Source organism: Mytilus galloprovincialis, chromosome 6 (assembly GCF_965363235.1).
Source record: "Mytilus galloprovincialis chromosome 6, xbMytGall1.hap1.1, whole genome shotgun sequence".
In the NCBI taxonomy this organism is placed as follows: domain Eukaryota; kingdom Metazoa; phylum Mollusca; class Bivalvia; order Mytilida; family Mytilidae; genus Mytilus; species Mytilus galloprovincialis.
Window position 1 is genome coordinate 47,757,142 of NC_134843.1, and position 27,045 is coordinate 47,784,186.

General features: G+C 32.3%; 2 protein-coding genes across 2 annotated transcripts in view; one reads left to right on the forward strand and one right to left on the reverse strand.

Moving 5' to 3' along the window:
* Positions 1 to 5,002: 5,002 nt before the first annotated feature.
* LOC143079736 (serine hydrolase BPHL-like) lies at positions 5,003 to 26,984 on the reverse strand. The gene is made up of 8 exons (XM_076255289.1): positions 26,821 to 26,984; positions 22,486 to 22,542; positions 21,879 to 21,979; positions 20,424 to 20,590; positions 13,555 to 13,708; positions 11,608 to 11,739; positions 10,561 to 10,684; positions 5,003 to 8,545 (listed from the first exon to the last, which is right to left on the reverse strand). Exons 1-8 carry the CDS (start codon positions 26,949 to 26,951, stop codon positions 8,452 to 8,454), a joined length of 960 nt encoding a protein of 319 aa, XP_076111404.1. The 5' UTR covers positions 26,952 to 26,984; the 3' UTR covers positions 5,003 to 8,451.
* Positions 26,913 to 27,045, forward strand: part of LOC143079735 (5-oxoprolinase-like) — an 88,544-nt gene continuing 88,411 nt past the window's right edge. Inside the window, exon 1 of the mRNA XM_076255285.1 lies at positions 26,913 to 27,042. The gene's annotated coding sequence lies outside the window, so the exon portion shown is untranslated. The remainder of the gene's footprint in view (positions 27,043 to 27,045) is intronic.

Consider the following 27,045-nt stretch of genomic DNA (forward strand, 5'->3'; position numbering starts at 1 on the left):
GTAACTTACTGTTGCTGACTTCTTCTTTGGTAACATACTGCTGCTGACTTTTTAATTGGTAACTTACTGTTGCTGATTTTTTCATTGGTAACTTACTGTTGCTGATTTCTTCATTGGTTACTTACTGTTGCTGACATCATCATTGGTAACTTACTGTTGCTGACTTCTTCATTGGTAACTTACTGTTGCTGATTTCTTCATTGGTAACTTACTATTGCTGACTATTTCATTGACAACTTTCTGTTGCTGATTTCATCATTGGTAACTTACTATTGCTGACTTCTTCTTTGGTAACTTACTGCTGCTGACTTTTTAATTGGTAACTTACTGTTGCTGATTTTTTCATTAGTAACTTACTGTTGCTGATTTCTTCATTGGTAACTTACTGTTGCTGACTTCATCATTTGTAACTTACTGTTGCTGACTTCTTCATTGGTAACTTACTGTTGCTTACTTCTTCTTTGGTAACATACTGCTGCTGACTTTCTAATTGGTAACTTACTGTTGCTGATTTCTTCATTGGTAACTTACTGTTGCTGACTTCTTCATTGGGAACTTACTATTGCAGATTTCATTATTGGTAACTTACTGTTGCTGATTTCATCATTGGTACCTTAATGTTGCTGATTTCATCTTTGGTAACTTACTGTTGCTGACTTTATCATTGGTAACTTACTATTGCTGACTTCTTCATTGGCAACTTTCTGTTGCTGACTTCTTCATTTGTAACTTACTATTACTGACTTTATCATTGGTATCTTACTGTTGCTGACTCTATCATTGGTAACTTACTGTTGCTGACTTCATCATTGGTAACCTACTGTTGCTGACTTTATCATTGGTAACTTACTATTGCTGATTTTTTCATTGGCAACTTTCTATTGCTTACTTCATCATTGGTAACTTACTATTGCTGATTTCATCATTGGTAACTTACTATTGCTGATTTCATCATTGGTAACTTACTGTTGCTGATTTCATCATTGGTAACTTACTGTTGCTGATTTCATCATTGGTAACTTACTATTACTGATTTCATCATTGGTAACTTACTATTGCTGATTTCATCATTGGTAACTTACTATTACTGATTTCATCATTGGTAACTTACTATTGCTGATTTCATCATTGGTAACTTACTATTACTGATTTCATCATTGGTAACTTACTGTTGCTGATTTCATCATTGGTAACTTACTATTGCTGATTTCATCATTGGTAACTTACTATTGCTGATTTCATCATTGGTAACTTACTATTGCTGATTTCATCATTGGTAACTTACTATTGCTGATTTCATCATTGGTAACTTACTGTTGCTGATTTCATCATTGGTAACTTACTATTGCTGATTTCATCATTGGTAACTTACTGTTGCTGACTCTATCATTGGTAACTTACTGTTTCTGATTTCATCACTGGTAACTCACTATTGCTGACTTCATCATTGGTAACTTACTATTGCTGACTTCATCATTTGTAACTTACTATTGTTGACTTTTTCATTGGCAACTTTCTGTTGCTGACTTCTTCATTTGTAACTTACTGTTGCTGACTTCATCATTGGTAACTTAATGTTGCTGACTTTATCATTAGTAACTTACTATTGCTGATTTCATCATTGGTAACTTACTGTTGCTGATTTCCCCATTGGTAACGTACTATTTCTGACTTCATCATTGGTACCTTTATGTTGTTGATTTCATCATTGGTAACTTACTATTGCTAATTTCATCATTGGTAACTTACTGTTGCTGACTCTATCATTGGTAACTTACTGTTGCTGGTTTCGTCATTGGTAACTTTCTGTTATTGACTTCTGTAGAATCATATTCAAAACAGTGTAGCTACGGCCATTGAATGACGAAATAAATTATCCCATTGACTGGGACAAATTAGGTGAACGTTTGTCTGAAACGACCACTCCTTACTGCATACTTATTATAGACATTTAACCAGTGGGGTCACCATAGGTTCTCAACGCTTTAATAAAATAGTTCGAAAAACTAATCAGGAATAACCTTTGTGTTTTCATATATATTGAACATTGATATCAATCTAAACATAATGTTATTCCTAATTGGGTTTTCGAATTATTTTACTTAGGTGTTGAGAACCCTTGATGTCCCCACAGTTTAAGTGACTTTAAAAAGTACATAGTGAGCTGTGATCCTTACAGACAAACGTTCACTTAATCTGTACCAGTCAATGGGATAATTTAGATCGTCAATCAATGGCCATAGTTACACTGTTTTGAATACGATTCTATTTGTAACTTACTGTTGCTGACTTCTTCATTGGTAACTAACTGTTGCTGACTTCTTCATTTGTAACTTACTGTTGCTGACTTCATCATTGGTAACTTACCGTTGCTGATTTCATCATCGGTAACTTACTATTGCTGATTTCATCATTGGTAGCTTACTGTTACTGACTTTATAATTGGTAACTTACTATTGCTGACTTTTTCATTGGAAACTTTCTTTTGCTGACTTCTTCATTTGTAACTTACTGTTGCTTACTTCATCATTGGTACCTTAATGTTGCTGATTTCATCCTTGGCAACTTACTATTGCTGACTTTTTCATTGGTAACTTACTGTTGCTGATTTCATCATTGGTTACTTACTATTGCTGATTTCAGCATTGGTAACTTACTGTTGCTGACTCTTTCATTGGTAACTTACTGTTGCTGATTTCTTCATTGGTAACTCACTATTGCTGACTTCATCATTGGTAGCTTACTACTGTTGACTTCATCATTTGTAACTTACTATTGCTCACTTTTCATTGGCAACTTTCTTTTGCTGACTTCTTCATTTTTAACTTAATGTTGCTGACGTCATCATTGGTAACTTAATGTTGCTGACTTTATCATTGATAACTTTCTATTGCTGATTTCATCATTGGTAACTTACTGTTGCTGATTTCATCATTTGTAACTTACTATTACTGATTTCATCATTGGAAACTTACTATTACTGATTTCATCATTGGTAACTTACTGTTGCTGACTCTATCATTTGTAACTTACTGTTGCTGATTTCTTCATTGGTAACTCACTATTGCTGACTTCATCGTTGGTAACTTACTACTGTTGACTTCATCATTTGTAACTTACTATTGCTGACTTTTTTATTGGCAACTTTCTGTGGCTGACTTCTTCATTTGTGACTTACTGTTGCTGACTTCATCAGTGGTAACTTACTGTTGCTGAATTTATCATTGGTACCCTAATGTTGCTGATTTCATCATTGGTAACTTACTCTTGCTAATTTCATCATTGGTAACTTACTGTTGCTGACTCTATCATTTGTAACTTACTGTTGCTGATTTCTTCATTGGTAACTCACTATTGCTGACTTCATCATTGGTAGCTTACTACTGTTGACTTCATCATTTGTAACTGACTATTGCTCACTTTTCATTGGCAACTTTCTGTTGCTGACTTCTTCATTTGTAACTTACTGTTGCTGACGTCATCATTGGTAACTTAATGTTGCGGACTTTATCATTGGTAACTTTCTATTGCTGATTTCATCATTGGTAACTTACTGTTGCTGATTTCATCATTGGTAACTTACTATTGCTGACTTCATCATTGGTAACTTACTATTGCTGACTTTTTCATTGGCAACTGTCTGTTGCTGTTTTCTTCAATTGTAACTTACTGTTGCTGACTTCATCATTGATAACTTACTGTTGCTGACTTGATTATTGATAACTTACTATTGCTGACTTCATCATTGGTAACTTACTATTGCTGACTTTTTCATTGGCAACTGTCTGTTGCTGTTTTCTTCAATTGTAACTTACTGTTGCTGACTTCATCATTGATAACTTACTGTTGCTGACTTGATTATTGATAACTTACTATTGCTGACTTCATCATTGGTAACTTACTATTGTTGACTTTTTCATTGGCAACTGTCTGTTGCTGACTTCATCATTGGTATCTTAATGTTGCTGATTTCATCATTGGTAACTTACTATTGCTGATTTCAACATTGGTAACTTACTGTTGCTAATTTCATCATTGCTAACTTACTATTACTGATTTCATCATTGCTAACTTACTATTACTGATTTCATTATTGGAAACTTACTATTACTGATTTCATCATTGGTAACTTACTGTTGCTGACTCTATCATTTGTAACTTACTGTTGCTGATTTCTTCATTGGTAACTCACTATTGCTGACTTCATCGTTGGTAACTTACTACTGTTGACTTCATCATTTGTAACTTACTATTGCTGACTTTTTCATTGGCAACTTTCTGTGGCTGACTTCTTCATTTGTAACTTACTGTTGCTGACTTCATCATTGGTAACTTACTGTTGCTGACTCTTTCATTGGTAACTTACTGTTGCTGATTTCTTCATTGGTAACTCACTATTGCTGACTTCATCATTGGTAACTTACTATTGCTGACTTCATCATTGGTAACTTACTATTGCTGACTTTTTTCAATGGCAACTTTCTGTTGCTGACTTCTTCATTTGTAACTTACTGTTGCTGACTTCTTCATTGGTAACTTACTGCTGCTGACTTCTTCTTTGGTAACTTACTGTTGCTGACTTCTTTTTTGGTAACTTACTGTTGCTGACTTCTCTTCTTGGTAAATTCCTTTTGCTGACTTCTTCATTGGTAACTTGCCATATCTGACTTCTTCATTGGTAATTAGCCATTGCTGACTTCTTCTTTGGTAATTTACCATTGCTGACTTCATCATAGGTACCTTACTGTTTCTGACTTTGTCATTGGTAATTTATTGTTGCCGACCTCTTCACTTGTAACTTCCATTGCTGACTTTATCATTGGTAACTTACCATTGCTTACTTCTTCTTTTGTTTACTTATCATTGATGATTTCTTCTTTGATAATTATTCAGTGGGAATAAGAGTAAATATGTTTGCATATATTTGTTACTGCATTTACAGACAATGCAAAAAAAATAATCCATAAGTCTTACATGGCCTTTGTCACAAACAAGACAAAAATCAAAACCAAGCATTTATTTTATTTAATATGGCATTTCAACAAATGTATATAATATTAAATGATGTCTATACAATAACAAAAAGACAGAATCCATAGGTAATAAAAAAAAAAATATGTTTTTTTTTCTTGATATCATTGTTCCAAAAAATTACTATTAAATGTTTGCCGACATTTTTAGTACAGATGTAGTCTAGGGTATTTCTACGGAAGCGTATTAGGGACATAGAAAAAATAAAAGTAGTAGTGAGCTTTTTTTCCAAAGTCGAAATTTTGACATTTCAAATCTTAAAATTTCGACTTTAACTCGAAATTTTAACTTTTCTTATCTTGAAATTTTGACTTTCTAAAATCTTGAAATTTCGACTTTTCAAAGAGTCGAAATTTTGACTTTTTTAGAATTCGAAATTTTGCCTTTATAAAAAGTCGAAATTTCGACTTAAACTCAAAATTTCAACTTTTTTAAAACTGGAAATTTCGTTTTTTTCTAAACTCGAAATTTCGACTTCTTTTTAACTCAAAATTTCGACTTGTTTTAAACTCAAAATTTCGACTCGTTTTAAACTCAAAATTTCGAATTTTCGTAAGTATTTATACATTTGCGATTACCACATTCACAGTCATTTATATCAGCAAGCGGAGAGCCATATACATCAGAAACTTAATAAGCACATTTTAATAAACTAAACAATTTTAAAGAGGTTATTTTAGATAGAAAATCTTGTTCTTGCCGAAGAATAAATAAAATATGTTTCACGTTCAAATACATATTTCAAGTCTGGACTTCAGATATGTGTATCAAGACAACCCCGTTATTCCGATACACCCATGTTACGACATACTTTTATTCAACAGTCTGATATATAAAGACAAGGGTTAATAGTTGTGTCATAAGAATGTCAACTTGTAGAGTTTAATCAATATTTCAAAAAAAAAAAGAACCATTTATTCATTTCAAAATCCAAAACTAGAAAACCGAGCAGCTCATTTGTCGTCCTGAATATGCATGGCATTTTTGGCTACTTGATTTACCATTGTTTAAACAAGGCAAAGTCAGTGACTTGCTATTGGGAAACCAAACAGGCCTTTGAAACTGCGATGCTATATGTTCTCAGATATGACGATTCTATGACAGTGTCATGGGAACTAAAACATGGAACAAAACCTATTTCAAAATATAAATTGCCAAAATGTGTTGATGACCCTTTAATAATTTGCGTCCATGGCTACTCCTTCTAAAATTGTAATAACTGTGTTTGAATACTAACATCAAAGTTTTAAAAGAGATCAAAGTCGAAATTTCGATTGTAAAAAAAATCGAAATTTTGAGTTTAAAAAAAGTCGAAATTTTGAGTTTAAAATAAGTTGAAATTTCGAGTTTAAAATAAGTCAAAATTTCGAGTTTTAAAAAAGTCGAAATTTTGAATTGAAAATAAGTCGAAATTTTGAATTGAAAATAAGTTGAAATTTCGAGTTTAAAATAAGTCGAAATTTTGAGTTTAAAAAAAGTAGAAATTTCGAGTTTAAAGTGAAGATTTAGACTTTTTGTAAGTCGAAATTTCGAGTTTCAAAAAAGTCAATATTTCGACTTTTCAAAAAGTCGAAATTTCACGATTTTTGAAAGTCAAAATTTCAAGTTTATGTCAAAATTTCGGGATTTGAAAAGTCAAAATTTCAAGTTAAAGTCAAAATTTCGAGATTTGAAAAGTCAAAATTTCGACTTTGAAAAAAAAGTTCACTGCCAATTTTATTTTTTCTATGTCCCTAATACGCTTCCGTATATTTCTTATTTTAACTGTTAACACAGTCTATACATATCTGTACTTCATATTTAAATTTTTACCTGGGGAATTATATTCAAATGAAAATACATGAATATCCAACATACATGACATAATAAAGGCTATCTGTTCCAAACAGTTGAATAAATATTCATAAAAATAATTAACCTGTTAAATTCAATCAATGAAAGCCATATTGGATCAGATACCAGACACTTCTGCCAAATAAGATTAAATAGTCAAAAACAAGACATTTTCCAGCTTCATGAAAAAGACTTGGCAGGCTTTAATTTTTTTGCTATAATATCTTCAGTTTTGTTTTTTCTCTTTGAAACAATATTATTGTTTCCAATTTTTCATTTTTAATGTCATTGGTACATAATGGAAAAAAAGTTTATGATTGAAACAATAATTTTCAAGGAGAACTATAATACCTCAAATGATTCTGAAAATTGATAATACAAGTACAAAAATGAAATTTAACATCTAATCAGTTATATATTGATGCCTAAATTAAAGATTACATGAAACTTTCCTAAATAAATAAATAAAACAAGGATATCTGTCCATTCACCATTCCTTGCCAAAAAATAAGCAAGTTTGTAATATAACTAAGACTTCATTGTAAACTACCCTAAACCACAACTTTAACCACAATAGGGACTAGCAGAGTAATGTACAGATCAGGAATTATCTTAAATTCAATATTTCTGTCCATTGATTATTTTTCAAGGAAATGCCCTTCATTGTTTAAAACTAATTAACACTCCAAATACTTGTTTTACTGGTTGTAGTAGCATTTAATTGTAGTATATTTTATGTCGAGTGGTTATTATTTAATTGTAGAAATTAAGTTACATGTCAAAACTTGGTAGAACAATGTAAGAAATGACTTTATTATGCTTAGCTAACTTCATAACATAAATGTAGACCATACAGCAAATCATATTCAAAATTTTAATACTTTTTAAAACTATTTTAGGATTACAACAAAACCTGTCAAAATGATTAGACCACCTTGATCTATTAAATCACAAAAGATATTGCCAACAAACAAAATTTTCAAAAATTTCACTACCATATTTATAGGCCTGTAATTAATGGAAATATCAAGTGTTTTAGGATTACAACTTAACCGCTTTGAATGACCACCTAAATATAAGAACCTTAGTTGCCCCAATTTAAGATTTATCAATTTCATTCTTCTTATAAACTATGTGACCTTATCCCTTGACTAACAATTACAAAAATTAGAATTGAATTGGGCATCATAAAACAAAAGATCAATTGAACATGATGTGAAAAAAATATCAACCACTTTTAGTCTATCAATAGCATCTCACCTTCAGAAAAGTGAAGATCTAAAAATCAATTAACATCTCCTTCATCCTATGAGGCATTATCAAACAAAAGTTATTAAAGGTTCTGTTAATAGCTCAAACCCTTTTGTGCCAACCCGAAATCTGGACGCCATTGATCATATCAGATATAGGAGATAATGAGACAACTATCCAAGTCACAATTTATAAAAGTAAACCATTATAGGTCAAGATACGTTCTTTAACACGGAGCATAGTCAAAATACTGACACTGGATAAAACTGCATATAATGTCAAGAAGAAATAACTATTTAAAAGACAAAAGCTAAGTTGATGTAAGTAATGGAAATATCAAGTTTCCTTAAGAAAATGTTCCACCATAAAGTTAAATTCTCTGTGGTATCTAATGTGTAGGTTGTGCTTTCCTTCTGGCATGATGTAAAGTCTGTAAAATGTAAGAAAAAGGGTGAAATAATTACTCAAATAATTGCATTTCCTATGACAGTAAATGTTTAAATGAAAAATTAAAAGCTGGTTGTTTTAAATCTACAACAAATGTATGACTCTTTGACTAACACACTTAAAAATTCAATCATAAACAATAGCATAAAATAAGTTTTCCCTATACCTGTATCTTTGCATTGCACAAGGTCATATTTTTTCTCTGACTGTTTATGACATATTTATATTTTACACTAAATCCATTGGATGTTGGATGTGTACTTATTGATAATTAAGTATTAGATGCATGGTTTTTTTTATTATTTGTTTTTGGCTTTGAACTAGCTGTCAGTAACTGTGAGTAGTCTCAGATCTATACTTATTATCTTTTTGTTGCTGGGATGTACTAGTACCTAGCCACACCCACTTACTTTGTGTTTTTGTTAGATGTATTTCTATTTGTACCCTTCTAATGAATTATGCCCTTTTTAACTGATTTTTATAGTTTGTTCTTTATATGATGTACTGTTACACCACTGTCCTAGGTTAGGGGAGGGTTAGTTTTGAAGATAATTTTATTCAACACGGTAGAAGGTCTTCAAATTGTTACACTAGATACATTCATACATCTAATGGTCAAATGTTCATTAAGGAAGACAAAAAACAATGAGACAGACAGAAGTTTAGCTCAAGGTTTGTACTGACAAAAAGGTTCCCCATTTCACTGGGGCGGTGTGTTGCAACAGCTGTTATGCACCTGTATTTGGTTGAATCAATAAAAATTCTACACTTAGGCTTTTATGTCTTATCCTCCACATGTACTCATTTCTATTATTGTGCATTTGTGGTTTGTGTACATTTGACAATAACATGTCTATCGAGGTTCCTGTACATCTAAAGATAATGAGCTGCTTATATAGTTATACATAAGAAATAACTGGTATACATAACATTACCTTGACCCTGGGATGTTGTGGTATATAACATTACCTTGACCCTGTAATTTTGTGGTATATAACATTTACTTGACCCTGTGATGTTCTGGTATATAACATTACATTGACCCTTGGATGTTGTGGTATATAACATTACCTTGACCCTGGGCTGTTGTGGTATATAACATTACCTTTGACCCTGGGATGTTGTGGTATATTACATTACCTTGACCCTGGGATGTTGTGGTATATAACATTACCTTGACCCTGGGATGTTGTGGTATATAACATTACCTTTGTCCCTGGGATCTAGTGGTTTATAACATTACCTTGACCCTGGGATGTTGTGGTATATAATATTACCTTGACCCTGGGATGTTGTAGTATATAACATAAACCTTGATCCTGGGATGTTGTGGTATATAACATTACCTTGACCCTGGAATTTTGTGGTATATAACATTACCTTGACGCTGGGATGTTGTAGTAAATAACATTACCTTGACCCTAGGATGTTGTGGTATATAGCATTATCTTGACCCTGGAATGTTGTGGTATATAACATTACATTTGTCCCTGGGATGTTGTGGTATATAACATTACCTTGATCCTGGGATGTTGTGGTATATTACATAACATTGACCCTGGTATATTGTGGTATATTACATTACCTTGACCCTAGGATGTTGAGGTATAAAACATTACCTTTGTCCCTGGAATGTTGTGGTGTATAACATTACCTTTGTCCCTGGGATGTTGTAGTATATAACATTACCTTGACCCTAGGATGTTGTGGTATATAGCATTATCTTGACCCTGAAATGTTGTGGTATACAACATTACATTTGCCCCTGGGATGTTGTGGTATATAACATTACCTTGATCCTGGGATGTTGTGGTATATTACATAACCTTGACCCTGGTATATTGTGGTATATTACATTACCTTGACCCTAGGATGTTGAGGTATAAAACATTACCTTTGTCCCTGGGATGTTGTGGTATATAACATTACCTTTGTCCCTGGGATGTTGTGGTATATAACATTACCTTGACCCTGGGATGTTGTGGTATATAACATTACCTTGACCCTGGTATGTTGTGGTGAAGATAATCTGGATGTTCTAATCCTACCAAAGGATCCTTTAAACCATGAATAATTAATGTCTTACACTTGATATTCTTCAAATCATCTTTACAAATATCTCCTTTAAAAAACAATAACTACATTACATGTATGTTACATTAATTTATAGAATGTTATTTTGATTGGCTAACAGCAATCTCACATCATTCTGAAATGTACCTTCATTACAAAATAAATTGTAATCTTTGATGACAAGAGCTTCAAAGTACACAATTGAAAGCACAGGTAAAAAAACTTGATCGAAAGGAATGTTTGCATGATCCTAGCAAAAAAATGTTATTATAATAATATTTATGGTACCAATTTTTCTGCATCAAATCCACATTTAAACAATAAATGTCTCTTCAGTGATGCCCGAGGCCAAAATATTTAAAAATATCTAAAAGCTTATAAGAAAAGACCAAGAGTACTGAATGCTTCTTTTAGTAATTTTATAGAATTGTAAAAGCGTTGAATTTGTGCACATTTTTAGAATGAAGCACTCAGTCATAAATGGTGACCTCATCTTCTCACTCCATTTCCAAAAGAGCTTCATATATGTACTTCGGACAATGCTTTTACACCCCATATAATTTACTTATTAAACTAAATATTAAATTCCTATTCTGAAAGTTCCTCAGCTGTTTCTCATGTCTTAATATTTGAGTGCATGCTGCTGCTGATATTAAGATTGGATTTATTTAAATAGAATAATATTTCCAGCAATACTTGAGATCATTAGCTCTCTATAGGTTTAGTGAAAAGTACTTCCATTTGAGGTGAATCATTTAAAAAGTACAAAAGTAAGTAGATGAGGATATTTTGAGTTTTTCAATGTCTATCATGTTGGTTAATTTGCAGGAATAAAAAAAAAGAATTTCAAACTAGATTCCCTTACGGTTCATTCTGCCCTTGTTTGAAGAGACAAAAATCTAACTTGAACAAAAAATTAAATATTTTACACCATATGCAATAATGTAACTTTTAAATCATTGAAAGCTTTACCATTCCTTTTTGTAAAATATTTCTCTATAGCCTCTACCCATTCTTCCCATGTCTTCTGGAAATATTCTTCGCCATACAAAGTCATAAAAGGTGACCTCATCTTCTCACTCCATTTCCAAATGTCTTTTAACCCTAAAATTACAAGTGCATAGAAGTAAATTAACTTATCTCCATCTTATTGTGACAGTTTATACATTACATGCAAAATTCTAACATTGGAAGGTGTAACTCAAAACTCCTTCTATTTTTTTTATTTCTTATTAAGGTATATCATACGTATATGTTTCTTTAGATCGAATTTTCTCATACTTTGCCAAAATGAAGATTTTACTATGCTCTTTTCAAAAATATAATAAAAAGGATGGGTCACTGTGCTTTTTTTTAAGCTATGATTTGTTGAAAATTGCCTAAATTTGCTTAGAATGATCATGAAAAAAGACATTTTTGTTTATAAAAAAAAATCTATGAGATAGAATTTGGTAATAAATTGTGAGGAGATAGGTTTTATAATATGTTTTAAGAAAATAAAAATAAAAAATGGTGTCACCAAATTAGTTTTCTTGCTACAAGAAAAAGTACAAAAATCCCTATCAGTCCAGTATAAATTTGTTACTAAAAGAGTTATTTCCCCTTAAATGGCTTAGTTGAAAAAAATTATTCTAAAACACAAATGTTTGGTATTTGATTAAATATTTTGGATAATGCAATAAAACAGCAATTTTTTTTTTATAAAAATAAACAGTCTTATCAATAAAATTGCACATCTGTCTACAAATTTGTAGATTTGAGCAAACAACTAGACTGATTGTGCACTGCAATAGTACAATCCAAGATGGTGGTATACCATGAATCATGTGTGTAAATATATTTGAATGAAAGATAATGAGACAATCCAAAAAAAATCAAAACATAAAGTTGACAGTTAGAGATTAATAATAAAAGATGAGTGGTTAGACCAAATGACATAAAATTAGCGAAAGGCATCTGAGATCAATGCATGATCTTTAACAATAAATAAGAAACTACACTGTTTTAATACAATATACTGCCCTTAAAATGGAAAATTTGTGAAACAAATCCAGAGAGTACAAGAGATTTGACATCAACACCATACTCCTTAAAAGGTGGTCTCATTTAAGGGGGGGGGGGGGGGGGGGGGTCTGATCCTGGATCCCGCTTATTGTTTTGTAAGAATCTTGTTCCCCAATTATCATTGTATTATTGGGACACTTATCATTGTATTATTGTGAACCTAATGAAAGTTAAGTTTTCCACAGTGCCATCTCTATCTGACCAGAGACATATAATACAATTGTATTAAATGTCTCTGATCTGACCAAGGTATTTAAACTTTTGAAAGTTCACCTGTCCTATTGAATAAATACAATGGCTAGTGTTCTCTGTGTAGTTTTTTCACCGGGACCTTTAAATTTCTTCTAAGAGAAATCTATCACTCATTGATTAAATTACCCGAGTAAAAAAAAATCTTCTAATTGACTAATTGTTTGTGCCTGTGCCAAGTCAGGAGCCTGTAATTCAGTGGTTGTCGTTTGTTTATGTGTTACATATTTGTTTTTTGTTCATTTTTTGTACATGAATAAATAAGGCTGTTAGTTTTCTCGTTTGAATTGCTTTACATTGTCATTTCGGGGCATTTTATAGCTGACTATGCGGTATGGGCTTTGCACATTGTTGAAGGCCGTACGGTGACATATAGTTGTTAATTTCTTTGTCATTTTGGTCTATTGTGGAGAGTTGTCTCATTGGCAATCATACCACATCTTCTTTTTTTACATTAAAAGAAGGCTTATCATTAAAACATACTGGAAACAAATAATGGTTTTAATTTTATAATCTGAATCGAGAATGGCATTAAATTTTCCAATTTCAGTGCATGCAACACTCAACATAAGTTTCAAATGAAATTACACTTTTTCTATATCAAACCTCGATAAGCTTCAATATCTTTCTCTGTAACATATGCATTACCACCCCAGATAACAAGTTTATTAACAATGTCAGGATGTCGAGCAGCCATGATCAGTCCAGTTATAGCTCCATCGCTCCATCCCAGTATTGAAAGCTTATGAATGTTTAGTTTCTATATAAAAAAAAAAAGGAAAAACTCATTACATGTCTTCCTTATTTGCAATTAATTCACTCAAATGAATTCTTTTTTTGCGATTCTGTTTTGCTATGACAAATAAGAGTGGAAACCAGCAAACTTGCAAGTACATGTTCCACATATGCTAAGGCAGCAACCATTTGATTTTCTGGGGGGGGGCTATGGTTTTTTTTGGAAAAAAAAGTTTGTTTCCAGGTTTTGGTGAAAAAAATAATTTGTTTTGGATCCTGAGTAAAAAAAATTGTTTGTTTCACCCTCAGCTGCCACTATATGTAATGCTAAAATTGAAAGAAAAAAATTGTCTTCGGTTTGTCGCTAAAAAAATAGATTGTTCTTCGCCGAAGGCGAAAAAAAAAGTTTGCACAGAAAAAAAAACCATAGCCCCCCCCAGAAAATCAAATGGTTGCTGCCTAAGTGCATTGTATCATCATTGATAAATCATATCTTAATGTATAATTTATTGATTTTTATCTATTTTTATATCAAAACTGAAATATTTTATCTCCTTCTCTTCAGCTGGCAAGAATTGAACACATGAGAGTGATAACATGGCAATTTTCCATTTCTTCAATTTTTTCAAGGGGCAAAACTCTTTCAAAAATAGTTGATCTGACTGCATTGATTTTTTAACAATTCAAAAACACTGATGATATAAACCTGTAATATAAATTTCATGAAAATCTGGCAAGAGTTGATCACCCCTAGTTTTTGGTGGGGTTTGCGCTGTTTATTCTTTAGTTTCTATGTTGTGTCATGTACTATTGTTTGTCTGTTTGTCTTTTTCATTTTTAGCCATGGCGTTGTCAGTTTATTTTTCGATTTATGAGTTTGACTGTCCCTTTGGTATCTTTCGTCACTCTTTTGTACACATTAGAGCACTCATAATGCAATATTCCATATAATTATTATTTCCAAGGGGCATACCTCTTTTTACAATTATTTTTTACATGCACTGCATTTAAAATTGTTAAAAAACTATGATTTAAGTAAATGATTAAATAAAAAATCTAAAACTTTACTCTGTGTTTATAAATGATCATAAGTAGCATTTAAAGTACAACATCTAAACATTGCTAGAAAAAATGAGCCACAGATTGAGCTGGAATATGTCCGTTATTAGATATAATTTTTTTCACAACAACCACGAAAAGTGGCAAAACTGACCTTGAATCCAACACCAAGCAAAGATTTCTAATCATACAATATTCTTGCAATTGATTTTTTAACTGCAATGTAAAACTTATCAATTTTGACATTTTTATCCTGAATTACTTCTTTGTTTAAACTTTGATGCACTATTTCATGGTAGACTAACCCGAGAAGTTCAATGAAATATGGTAATTGATTCATATATTTTGGCCGTCATGAGTGACCTTTAGCAATTGGCATTTCCTGTTGATCGCTTAACACTGCACAATAACAAATTAACATATATGTTTATACATGAGCTTTAGATTAATCGAGATTGCATTATGTAATGAACAAATTTGGTCACTTTTTACTGTCCCCCTTTATTAATCGATGGACATTCCTCTCCCTTTGGAAATTTCTTAATTGAATATGAAGTCACTACACATGCACAAGAACTTTGTCTGATGTGAAAATGTGCACTGATTCTTTATAATATTTTTACTTTTGAAACTTTGTTTTTTTAAGAAAGACCTTTATTATGGTGGCCGGTTAAGGCCATTTCGCGTTTTCGCGTTTTCGCGTTTTCGCCCATCATATTATATAGGGCGAAAACGCGAAAACGCGAAATCGCGAAGTCGAAAACGCGAAAACGCGAAGTCGAAAACGCGAAAACGCGAAAACGCGAAGTCGAAAACGCGAAAACGCGAAATATTTTTTCTTTCCGATTTCGCGTTTTCGACTTCGCGTTTTCGCGTTTTCGACTTCGCGTTTTCGCGTTTTCGACTTCGCGATTTCGCGTTTTCGCCTTTTCGCGTTTTCGCCTTTTCGCGATTTCGCGTTTTCGCGTTTTCGCGATTTCGCGTTTTCGCCTATTCGCGATTTCGCGTTTTCGCGTTTTCGCGATTTCGCGATTTCGCCTTTTCGCGTTTTCGCGATTTCGCGTTTTCGCCTTTTCGCCTTAAATTATAGGTATATTGATCCAATATCCACCCGTTTATAGTATGGATCACATTTCCGACCTTACATTGATTACGTGCTACGTGTACAATGTTTCGAGTTCTTTCGGAATTATATTCCAGGTAACTCTCTTCAGAGGTCGTCCGTTTTATTTTTATTTTTTATTTTTATTATTATTATTATTTTTATTTTTTATTTTTTATTTTTATTTTTATTTTTATTTTTAAATGTTTGTTTGTTTATTATTTTGTACATTTTATTTATTATTGTACCTTTTATTTATTATTGTTCGTTTTATCAACGTATGGATAACTGGTTTTGGTTATTGTTTAAGATACGTTTCAATATGCATTTTTCATTGTCAACGCACCTTCCTTTGGTTTTAGTATAACTGTCTAATTAATTTCTATTGGGAGACATTGATTTATTTCAAGTGTTTCTTAACGATTTCCCCAATGTTCCTGTTTCTTTTGAATGCTATTGTGGGTTTTTTATCAAAGAGATTTTTGAACTGTGGGTTGTCTTGAATTAAATGCCAATGTTTTCTTATAATGGTTTGTAAATTTTCCGCATTAGCGTGGTATTGTGTTATGAAAGATATATTATAGTTATCTGTGTTTTTGTTTATTCTTGTTTCTTTGTTTGTTAATTTGTTTAATCTTTCTGTATGGGAAATATTTCTTAATATTTTATTTACAAAAGCGATTTTGTAACCTCTTTGTATTAATTTTTCTGTAAATAAGTTTATTCTTTCATTAAAATTGTCAGGATCAGAGGTATTTCTAAGAATTCGTATTCCTTCACCTTTAATAAAGGATTTAAAACAACTTTTAGCGTGGTTAGAATTTTGGTGTAGATATTGGAATTTTTCAGTTGGTTTTGTGAAACATCTAATATCTAAGATATTTTCTTTTTGAAATCTCTGTCCTTTATACGTTTCTAAGTCTAGAAATTTCAAACTTTGTCTGTCAATTTCATAAGTAAATTGCAGTAGGTTGTGGTTTGTGTTTGCTATTTCGAAAAGAAGTTTAACTTCTTCCGTAGTACCTTGAAATAAAATATATCCATCATCCTTCATACGTTTATGAAATAATATTTTGTTTTTGTGTGGAAAGATGTTTAGAATTTTATTTATATGTTGGTATATAGCTATATAAAATAAAAATAAAACGGACGACCTCTGAAGAGAGTTACCTGGAATATAATTCCGAAAGAACTCGAAACATTGTACACGTAGCACGTAATCAATGTAAGGTCGGAAATGTGATCCATACTATAAACGGGTGGATATTGGATCAATATACCTATAATTTAAGGCGAAAAGGCGAAAACGCGAAAAGGCGAAATCGCGAAAACGCGAAAAGGCGAAATCGCGAAATCGCGAAAACGCGAAATCGCGAAAACGCGAAAACGCGAAAACGCGAAAACGCGAAAAGGCGAAAACGCGAAAAGGCGAAAACGCGAAATCGCGAAGTCGAAAACGCGAAGTCGAAAACGCGAAATCGGAAAGAAAAAATATTTCGCGTTTTCGCGTTTTCGACTTCGCGTTTTCGCGTTTTCGACTTCGCGTTTTCGCGTTTTCGACTTCGCGATTTCGCGTTTTCGCGTTTTCGCCCTATATAATATGATGGGCGAAAACGCGAAAACGCGAAAACGCGAAATGGCCTTAACCGGCCACCATACTTTATTTCTATATATTACAATGAATAAACATATCTTAAGTAGGTTGACATGCATGTGCTCATTTTATATTGAGCAGTGATGATTGATAAAATGACATTGTCATAGTTTTAGGACACTGTTGTGATCTGTGTCAACATGAAAGAGTATTGTACTTAATTGTCAAAGTATTGTACTTTATTGTCAGAGTATTGTACTTTATCATATATTTAGTAGTAAATACAGTAGTTCTGAATATTTGATAAAGAGCCTGCTGTTTAATCTATATCGTGCAACTTTGATGCGCACCCTTTATCATACCCTTTATCACACCCTTTATCACATCCCTACCCTTTATTCATTTGGACATGACGCAATTTATTAAATGACGTCATTGTTTGGAATATGACGTCACAAACTTCCAGTTTTCATATTTCTGACACACGAAATGCAACAATAAAAAAAGAACTCAATGAAATACCATACAAAACACACAAAAAAAATACAATAAACAAAATATTTTTAAAACAACAGCACGCAAATTGTAAGGTAACCCAAGTGCTTTGGATGAGTAATTGAGCAGTTTTTTTGAAGCTTTTAAAACAAGACAAAAGTAGAACTGAAGCTAACCCAGGTGCTAGGGATCAGAAAGCAGTTCATATATACTCTCCTGTTGAAATATATTATAAAGCGTATAAAGCATGTCAAATTCTGTATCACATGCCGTATCACCCTCGACCAATATCATCCCTCGGGCCTAAAGGCCCTCTGGCCTAAAGGCCCTCTGGCTGATATTGGTATCTCGGGATGATACGGCATATGATACTGATTTTGCCATGTATGATTCTCTATTTATTGTCAGAATTTTGTACTTTATTGTCAGAGTTTTGTACTTTATTGTCATATTTGGCCTACTGATTATAAATAATGTTGATTTGGGGTGTAAATCTTCATTTGACTTCAGTTTAAGTTCAGTAGCAGATGTTTGTTTTCTATTGCAGCTGCAATTATCTGATTTTGAGTGTATATTCTGTGATTTGGTATGGCTCCTTCTTAAGCATTGTTGTGAAATAATGCATCCCCAAAATTGGATGTACAATAATCTGTCCTTACAAAGACACATCGGGGGGGCCTTGGGAAAAATTTGTTTGATTACATAGGGAATCACTGAAGCATGACTGAAATATAAGTGAAATGTTTTTTTGTATTCTGTCCTGTAATAAGGATCTACAGATAAAGTAGGTCACTGTTTTTGATAACTGATTTTTAATAAACCTTGACATTGTAAGATCCTGAAAGTTGTTAATTTTCTGCATGCTCCTTTGATACTAGTATTACAAACCGTGAGAGGCCTTTATAGCCAATCAAGGACATTATAAAACCCCTTAGTAAGCAGTGAATTTAATTGGCATTATTTTTTTCTATAGAATTATCATATACCGGTAATGGGTGTTGTAAATTGATTTCATGTTATGAGAATAACCTAACTCTTTGACATTTTAATAATGTATCAAATCAGTCACGAAAATATATAGGGAAAAAATTTCTTTGTTCAATCATGGAAGTAATATTGAAAGGAATAACATCGTCGTCACTTCTAAGGTTTCATCTGCATTACTGCCCATTTTTCGATAACTCGTTAATTGGTTTAATATCTGGCATGTAAGTTGATTCTCTGCATGTGATCGGTCAAATCACTGACACTTTTCGGTCATTATCGTGTTCACAGAGACTTACGAACAGTCAAGTTTTTGTCGTATATACGTGCGGACTAACCGGAATAGTCCATTCGTTACATTCCGTGGAGGTACGCTGCCGAATAGAGTCATTTGTTCAATTTTTATTCTAGTCCAATTTTCCTTTTTCTGGTTAGTTCGAGCTGAATAGTTCAAACCGACAGCTATCACATATGAAATTGGAGAACAAGGCTAGGTCATTATCAATTTTAATATTTACAGACAGTTAAAAAGCCATTTCCGTAAGTTAAGAAGATGATTGTACAAAAAATATGTTTGGACCCCCTTTTATTAAACACGAATAATCTTAGTCTTTTGTGTATTAGTCAATTAAAATATTCACAATTCTAAATGGTTCTATCCTTTAATCGATAGTTCTCGATTATAAAAATGAATTTGCTATAAGACAGATAGCTTCAAGCTGATTTTGTCGGTTTGTTTTAATTTTTGCTGTAGCTTGTTATGGTAATACAAGTATTCCACAATAAACACTTTTAAAAAAATATATATATTTACGAACATATTATCCCATTTTAGTTGTACAGTTTCAATAATGTAATCAATGACATTTATGACATATACATAAATTTAGAATACTTGAAAGTAAATATCCTTTTTTTAAATCTCGATAAACATTGCACATTTCAACAGTAAAAAAATCTATGTCTAGATTTGTCTACATAATTTTGTTAAACGTCATGGGAAACCTGATCAATTTGTCTGTATTTAACTGTTTTACTTGGGATCCGCTTTTAACCGGAAAATACTTTTAGAACAGTTTAAAACAAACGGTAAAAAGCAAAAATATGCTTAATTAAATACAATTTTCCATGCTAAACTGTTGTAGTTTGAACAATTCTCGTCCGTTTTTCAAGGTTTTTTTACATCATACGACTTCTTTCTGAACATAGAGGTTTTATATGTTACAGCGCCACCTTCTTATAAATTAACCTCGGATTTCACACAGGTACTTTATAATTACCGAACTCGATAAAATCACTTGACTGATAAGAAATTCCAGATGCCATTTCACAGATAGTAACCAAAGGGGTCTTACCACTGACACTATAATTGGATAAAATCATATGACTTTAGTACAGAGCTCTGCAGGCCGTTAATACATGCTAATTAGTCGTTGTTATTCCTTTCAATATTACACTATGGTTCAATTTATTTTTTTTATCCTAATTATAAATTGTTTGATTTACCCTAATAAGTTCAAAAGCATCATCAGCATCTCTCTGCAAGAACTCTAATGGCCATGTTCTATTTGGTGGTATACTTTTTCCATATCCTCTAGGGTCAAAGGCTATCAAAGTGTAATCAGACTTATTAAAATCTGTCAACTGCTTCTCAAAATCTGTTCTGCTGGATCCTAATAAAACAAACAAGAATGTGTCCATAGTACACGGATGCCCCACTCACACTATCATTTTCTGTGTTTAGTGGACCGTGAAATTGGGGTAAAAACTCTAATTTGGCATTTAAATTAGAAAGATCATATCACAGGGAACATGTATACTAAGTTTCAAGTTGATTGGACTTCAATTTCATCAAAAACTACCTTGACCAAAAACTTTAACCTGAAATTTGCACTATCATTTTCTACATGTATGTTCAGTGAACCGTGAAATTGGGGTCAAAACACTAATTTCACATTAAAATTAGAAAGATCATATCATAGGGCACATGTGTACTGAGTTTCAAGTTGATTGGACTTCAACTTCATCAAAAACTACCTTGATCAAAAATTTTAACCTGAAGCTGGACGAACGGACGGAAGGACGGACGGAAGGACAGACAGGCGGAAGGACGAACGAATGGAAGCACAGACCAGAAAACATAATGCCTCTCTACTATTTTAGGTGGGGAATAAAAATATGATCAAATAAATCAAAATGCTAGTGCTGCATTGAAGGATGAAGATTGCATTCATTTTGCAGTAGGAATTCAAAATTAAACAATTTCAACTACAATTAATGAATTAAGGACAAAGGAAGAAAACTCTAATTTAGATATTACTTCATTGATGACATTAGTTATATCTTCAGAACAGATACTGATAGTAACTATGGACAATTTATGTAATTTTCTTGACAAGTTTCATAACACATTATATTGGAAGTTGAATATTTGAATATATTGTATATATTTCTTGAATGATAATGGAAAGACTTTAGCAGGGGCGGATCCAGCCATTTTAAAAAGGGGGGTTTCCAACCCAGAACCCATGAACCCCCCTCCCCCCACCCCTGGAACTGCCACTGTATAGTGCTCAATGGAGCTATTTTTTTAATAGAAAGTAGTGAAACCTGTTCATATGACAATCTAATGCTGTGTTTTTAAAAATATGAAATGAAAGGAAGTGACCAATACAATATTAGCAGGAAGCTTATTTATCCAATTCACAGAATTAAAGGATCAATCAATATACTTTAATGCTGCTGTTAAGTTTAAATCATTTTCTCTTTAAGCTTTGTAATGGCATTAAAGATAGTAATTTCAATTAAATAAAGGAATTACAAAGACTTTAAACTATTACTTATTGAGAAATATCAATATGTTTCCTTTTTGTTTCTACTGACATTATGGGTCCTTATAATGAAGAGCCTTCATCATGGTTATAAAATATATAAACAAAATCCTATGAGAGACACAATTACCTAAAGCTCCTGGTAGAAGTAAAATAATGTTAGGCCCATCTCCTGTGGTCTCAAAATGAAGTCTGGCTCGGTTCACCTCAATCTTATGGGATAGTATGCCACTAAAACATCAATGAAAAATTATGTCACACATACATGTATGATATCATGATCAGGATATAAAACAAAATTGAAAGTGTCGCAACTCAAGGCAAAAAGTGTTTCTATCAATGTTTTCATGCATAAAGCTTTGATTAAAAAAAAATAATAAACATTTAATTTCTATTTATAATTTCATTAGTTCAGATGTGAGCTATTTGAAAAGAAAACTATATTCATTCCTGATAAAGTTATATTTGTGGTTAAAATTCTGTTTAATAGCAAAATAAGGGTCAGCCAAAATTGAATAATGAATTTTCAAAATATAAGAAGTGAATGGCATGGCCTATGTTTGATAAATGTTGATAAGTACACAACCCCTGCACATCTACTTTCCTTTGAAGTAAAAAAATGTCTTATATTGGACAGACAAAAAGTGCATATTTTGTAATCTTATTTTTTGAAATATGGGGAGTGCATCCAGTATTGAATATAATGTTTATTGTTTCAAGGAAATTGGAATTCATACCTTCGTCTCTGTTCATCTAAAAATCTGCTCTTTGCATGTTGAACCAAAGTAAAATACCTGTATGGAAAAAAAGACAGGAAATATTAAAACTGTTTAAAGTGCACTATTTAAACCTCACTTTTCATCAAACCATGAAATCTAACGATGAAAATATGAAAATAATTGAATGAATTCACAATAATTAAATAGTAATGTCCACATGTGGATATCCTTCGGTGATTGATAATTTTTTTATAGATTGTTATCCTGTGTATATTTTTTGGTATCAAAAACTATGTACCGGTACTTGTTTTGCAATGTTTAGAATATTTGTGAAAGTGTAGATATAGAAATCCACTCTCTGACATTATCATATGTTGTTTAAGAAATAATTCATGGGGGCTTGAATATATCGTGTTTTTACCACGGGTTGGCCCTTTATGACAAATATTTTACCCTGAGCGATAGCGAGGGGTAAAATATCGGCATAAAGGGACAACCCGTGGTAAAATCTAGATATATTCAAGCCCCCATGAATTATTTCGATTCTAATAGGACAAATACGGCAATTCTTTTGGATCGAAGCGCTCTAGGTGGAGGCAAATATTTGCCGTTCCATAAATAAACGCACTATTCAATTGGCGTAAAAGAACGGAGCTAACTGAATTAGTGACATGCCTAAACTATTAACCATAATGTATTTAGATCGTTTTGGATGAATTTAAATGATAATTTACTTATATGTCCTATATGTTTAAAAAAAATGGCTTACACCACATTTTAGTATCGTTTGTTTACGTTTCCTTGTTGTTATGACTTTCGGTTTCAGAAGCGTGTATTTTCCCGTAAAATGCTTATATTCTAACGTCATCATTCTATGACGTAGAGAAGCTCATTCATAAAAAAACATATGACGTCGGAGTACGATCGGAACAGCCCAGGGAATATATTCATATTTTACCACGAGTGTGTACTCAAAGCGTTTGAAGGACGTCATGTTAGAAATATAAATAGGACTGTTGATGTTAGAAATAGATACCATTGCACCAATGTGTGCAGATAAAATGAAAAAATGTATGAATCTTTAATGGTATTAATTTGTTTAAACATGTTAAAATGGTTAGCATGTTTATGTCTTGTTCTGTTGTAACATCATGAACATGGTGTAATAAGAAGATCTGAAGGTTGGTGTATTATTATATATAATAAGACCAGCATTGCCAGAGGCGGATTAAGGGGGCCCCGGGCCCCCCCCCCCCCTTTTGAGAAAAAAATTTGGTTGATTATATAGGGAATCACTGAAGTGTGCTCCTCTTAGGCAGCCAGTGGGCCCCCACTTATGAAAATTTCAAGATCTGCCACTGATTGCTATGACTAATCTTGTTTGTATCCTTCTCAGTTGTAGTGTAAGCCACTATAAGGGTTCAAGCATATTTGAGACAGAGCTAGAATTGAGTGTCTGTTACAAGTATACTCAATTACTATAGCCAGCATTTTTGTTGGACATCTCAACTTGATTGATTTCTTTTTTTTTTGTGAGGATCCCAAGCACAAGAACTGTACATGTACATGTATGATCTTTATTTTATTTCTTTGGAAGATACCCTTATGTTACATTTTAGTAAATTAAACTGTCAATTTGCATTTGCTGTCAATTTATCTACATGTACATATTCATTCCATTTAAGATCTGATTGGATGGCTATGTCTGAATAATTTGTAGCTTTTTCTATTTGAAGAATTCATAGATATATTTGACCATAAAGGATATTTTCATGGTTGGCTGGTGTCTTTTTTAGTGAGATTTTGAGTAAGATGCATTTCTTTGTATGGAAATACATCAATCAGTATTCATTTACAAAATGTAGAAGGGCCAATTAATTTACCCCTGTCTGTCCACCAGTTCCATCTGTAATATATACATGATACATGTATGTCCAGCTATATCCTACTACAGTTTTTGAGCTACAGCTTTAATATTTTGTAGGATGTTTGATAAAAGAGGTGTGCATGTTCACAAGATTTTAATTTTTTTCAAATATTTTCAAAATGCATTAATTCAAAAAAATATATGGGGAATGTGTAAAGTTATAAATGGACATAACTAAAGAACCGTATAAGTGACACACTTGATCAGTTTTGTGGTAAGTAGTATTGTGTATAAATCTCATAACATTAGGTTGAGGCAAACATAAGTTTGAGAACGGAAACGAAATAAAATCATCAGTTTTTCTATTCGTAAAGGGGCATAACTCTAGAACAGTAAAAGTGACACCACCAAAATTTTAAAAAAACTTGATTAATAAGCATTGTGTCAAAGTTTCATAACATTTGGTTGAGGCAAACTAAAGTTAGAGAACAGAAACAAAAAAGGCACTGGCTACGGTTACATGGAAATGTAACAATAATAAAAATATTATTGTTACATTGGGGACTAAATGCCAGAATGCATGGTTGGATAAGGAACCGATTAATTACGAATGTAACAATAATTATTGAGGCTACGGTTACATTGCGTTATTGTTATATGAAAAACAGCAATGTTTGATGGGACTAGTAATATGTACTAAATAATAAAAGTTGAAGACATTATCTTATATTTACAATCAAGTATAACATACAATTTTTTGATTTTTTTTTATAGTACGTCCTCCATCGATTCTGAAATCGGACTCGGACATCTCTTAAATTGAGTTTTACTATGCGTAGTGTTGTGCGATATTTTTTTTCTACATTGGCTAGAGGTATAGGAGAGGGCTGAGATCTCATAAACATGTTTAACCCCGCCGCAATTTTGTGCCTTTCTCAAGTCAGGTGCCTTTGCATGGCCTTTGTTAGTCTTGTATGATTTTTTAATGTTAGTTTCTTGTGTATAATTCGGAGTTTAGTATGACGTCCATTATCACTGAACTAGTATACATGTTTGTTTAGGGGCCAGCTGAAGGACGCCTCCGACGGATGCGAGAGTTTCTCGCTACATTGAAGACCCATTGGTGACCTTCGGCTGTTGTCTGCTCTATGTTCGGGTTGTTGTCGCTTTGACACATTCCCCATTTCCATTCTCAATTTTATACATGTATACAGAAGTTCACAGTGTTAGTTCACAGTTAGCAAACTTTGCTTTTGATGTATCAATTTTTGGTAAGTGCGTTTGTATAGCTGTATGAAATTTGTGTCTTGATATTGTTTCAGTTTCGTTTCAAACGCATCCCATGGAAGTTTTAAATTTTTCACCCAAACAATATTGGTAATAGGAATCTCTTCATCTTTTGTTCAAAGTATAATGACAGTAATATGAGTAGGTGTGCAGTTAAATACTTAAAAGTGAACAGTTTTCTCAGCCCGAGTTTTCAACAACAAACCATTGAACTATATTTTTCGCCTTTGGCACTACTAATTTGAAGTAGTATCTTTAAGAACATCAAATCCATTAATACCTTAAACTATTTAAACACCATTCGTTGAATAATAATCATGATTTATTATTTATTATTATAACAAGTATTATTTAGTAGACATGAAAAACTATATAGAAGATTTAAGTTTAATAAATCTAGCGTACATTGCTGTTTTTCATGTAACAATAACGCAATGTAACCGTAGCCTCAATAATTATTGTTACATTCGTAATTAATCGGTTCCTTACCCAACTTTGCATTCCGGCAATTAGTCTCCAATGTAACAATAATATTTTTATTATTGTTACATTTCCATGTAACCGTAGCCAGTGCCAACAAAAAATTCAGCAATTTTTTACATTTGTAAAGGGGCAAAACTCTAGAACGGTTAAAGTGACGCAACCACTCTAAAACAGTTACTTTACACCACCAAAATTCTAACTTGATCTGTTTTTTGTGGTATTCAGCATTTTGTATAGTTTCATAACATTTTGTTGGGGCAAACTAAATTTAGAGAACGGAAACCGAATTTGCAACATATGGATAGACAGACGTATATGATTTTTTTTTTACTATAATAAATGTCAAATAAAAAACATTGCATGCAAATGCTATGAAACCTGGGACTATTATATATATTAGTCCCAGCTGAAACTATGAAGTTTCGTATTCTAGGACTAGTCCCAAGTATTTCAACTATATATCTAGTTTATTTTCAACACTTATATATTGACTACTTAGTAATAATTTAAACTAAAAAATATATAATTAATTAAATAGTTATTCTTCATTTCAAATCCACCAATTTTAACAGTTTTTCAGAAAAAAAATGTCATAAATTAGGCAGTTTGTGTTATCATTTTTTTTAATTTTTTCATGTCAGGCGGGCATGTGTTTTTGTTTACAAACAACAAACTGAACAAGACGGTAACGTAAATATTTCAAATTTATTTTAAACCTCGGATCAGTGTTTGATTTTATATGTGTTCTGGACGACACAATTGATGCTGGCTTAGCTTTTGATACAAGTAGTTGTGTATTTATACTGTCAATGCATTTTTTAAAGAAAAATCCTCCAGTTCTCTGCATAGTTCTTGATCTATGTTGACTTCCGGTTTAAAATTTAGGACGTTTATCATGTTTATAAGATTCTGAAACGCAAATATCTCAGAAGTTCAAGGTT

Bases quoted from the DNA above. Each gene is read 5' to 3' on its own strand.
- LOC143079736 (XM_076255289.1), bottom strand. From the start codon at position 26,951: ATGCAGAGAACTGGAGGATTTTTCTTTAAAAAATGCATTGACAGTATA. The intron at 22,543-26,820 runs GTTTAAAATAAA...TTTTCCATACAG, and splicing joins AAATCAAACACTGATCCGAG to GTATTTTACTTTGGTTCAAC. The intron at 13,709-20,423 runs GTAAATCAAACA...TTTTTTATATAG, and splicing joins ATGCTTTTGAACTTATTAGG to AAACTAAACATTCATAAGCT.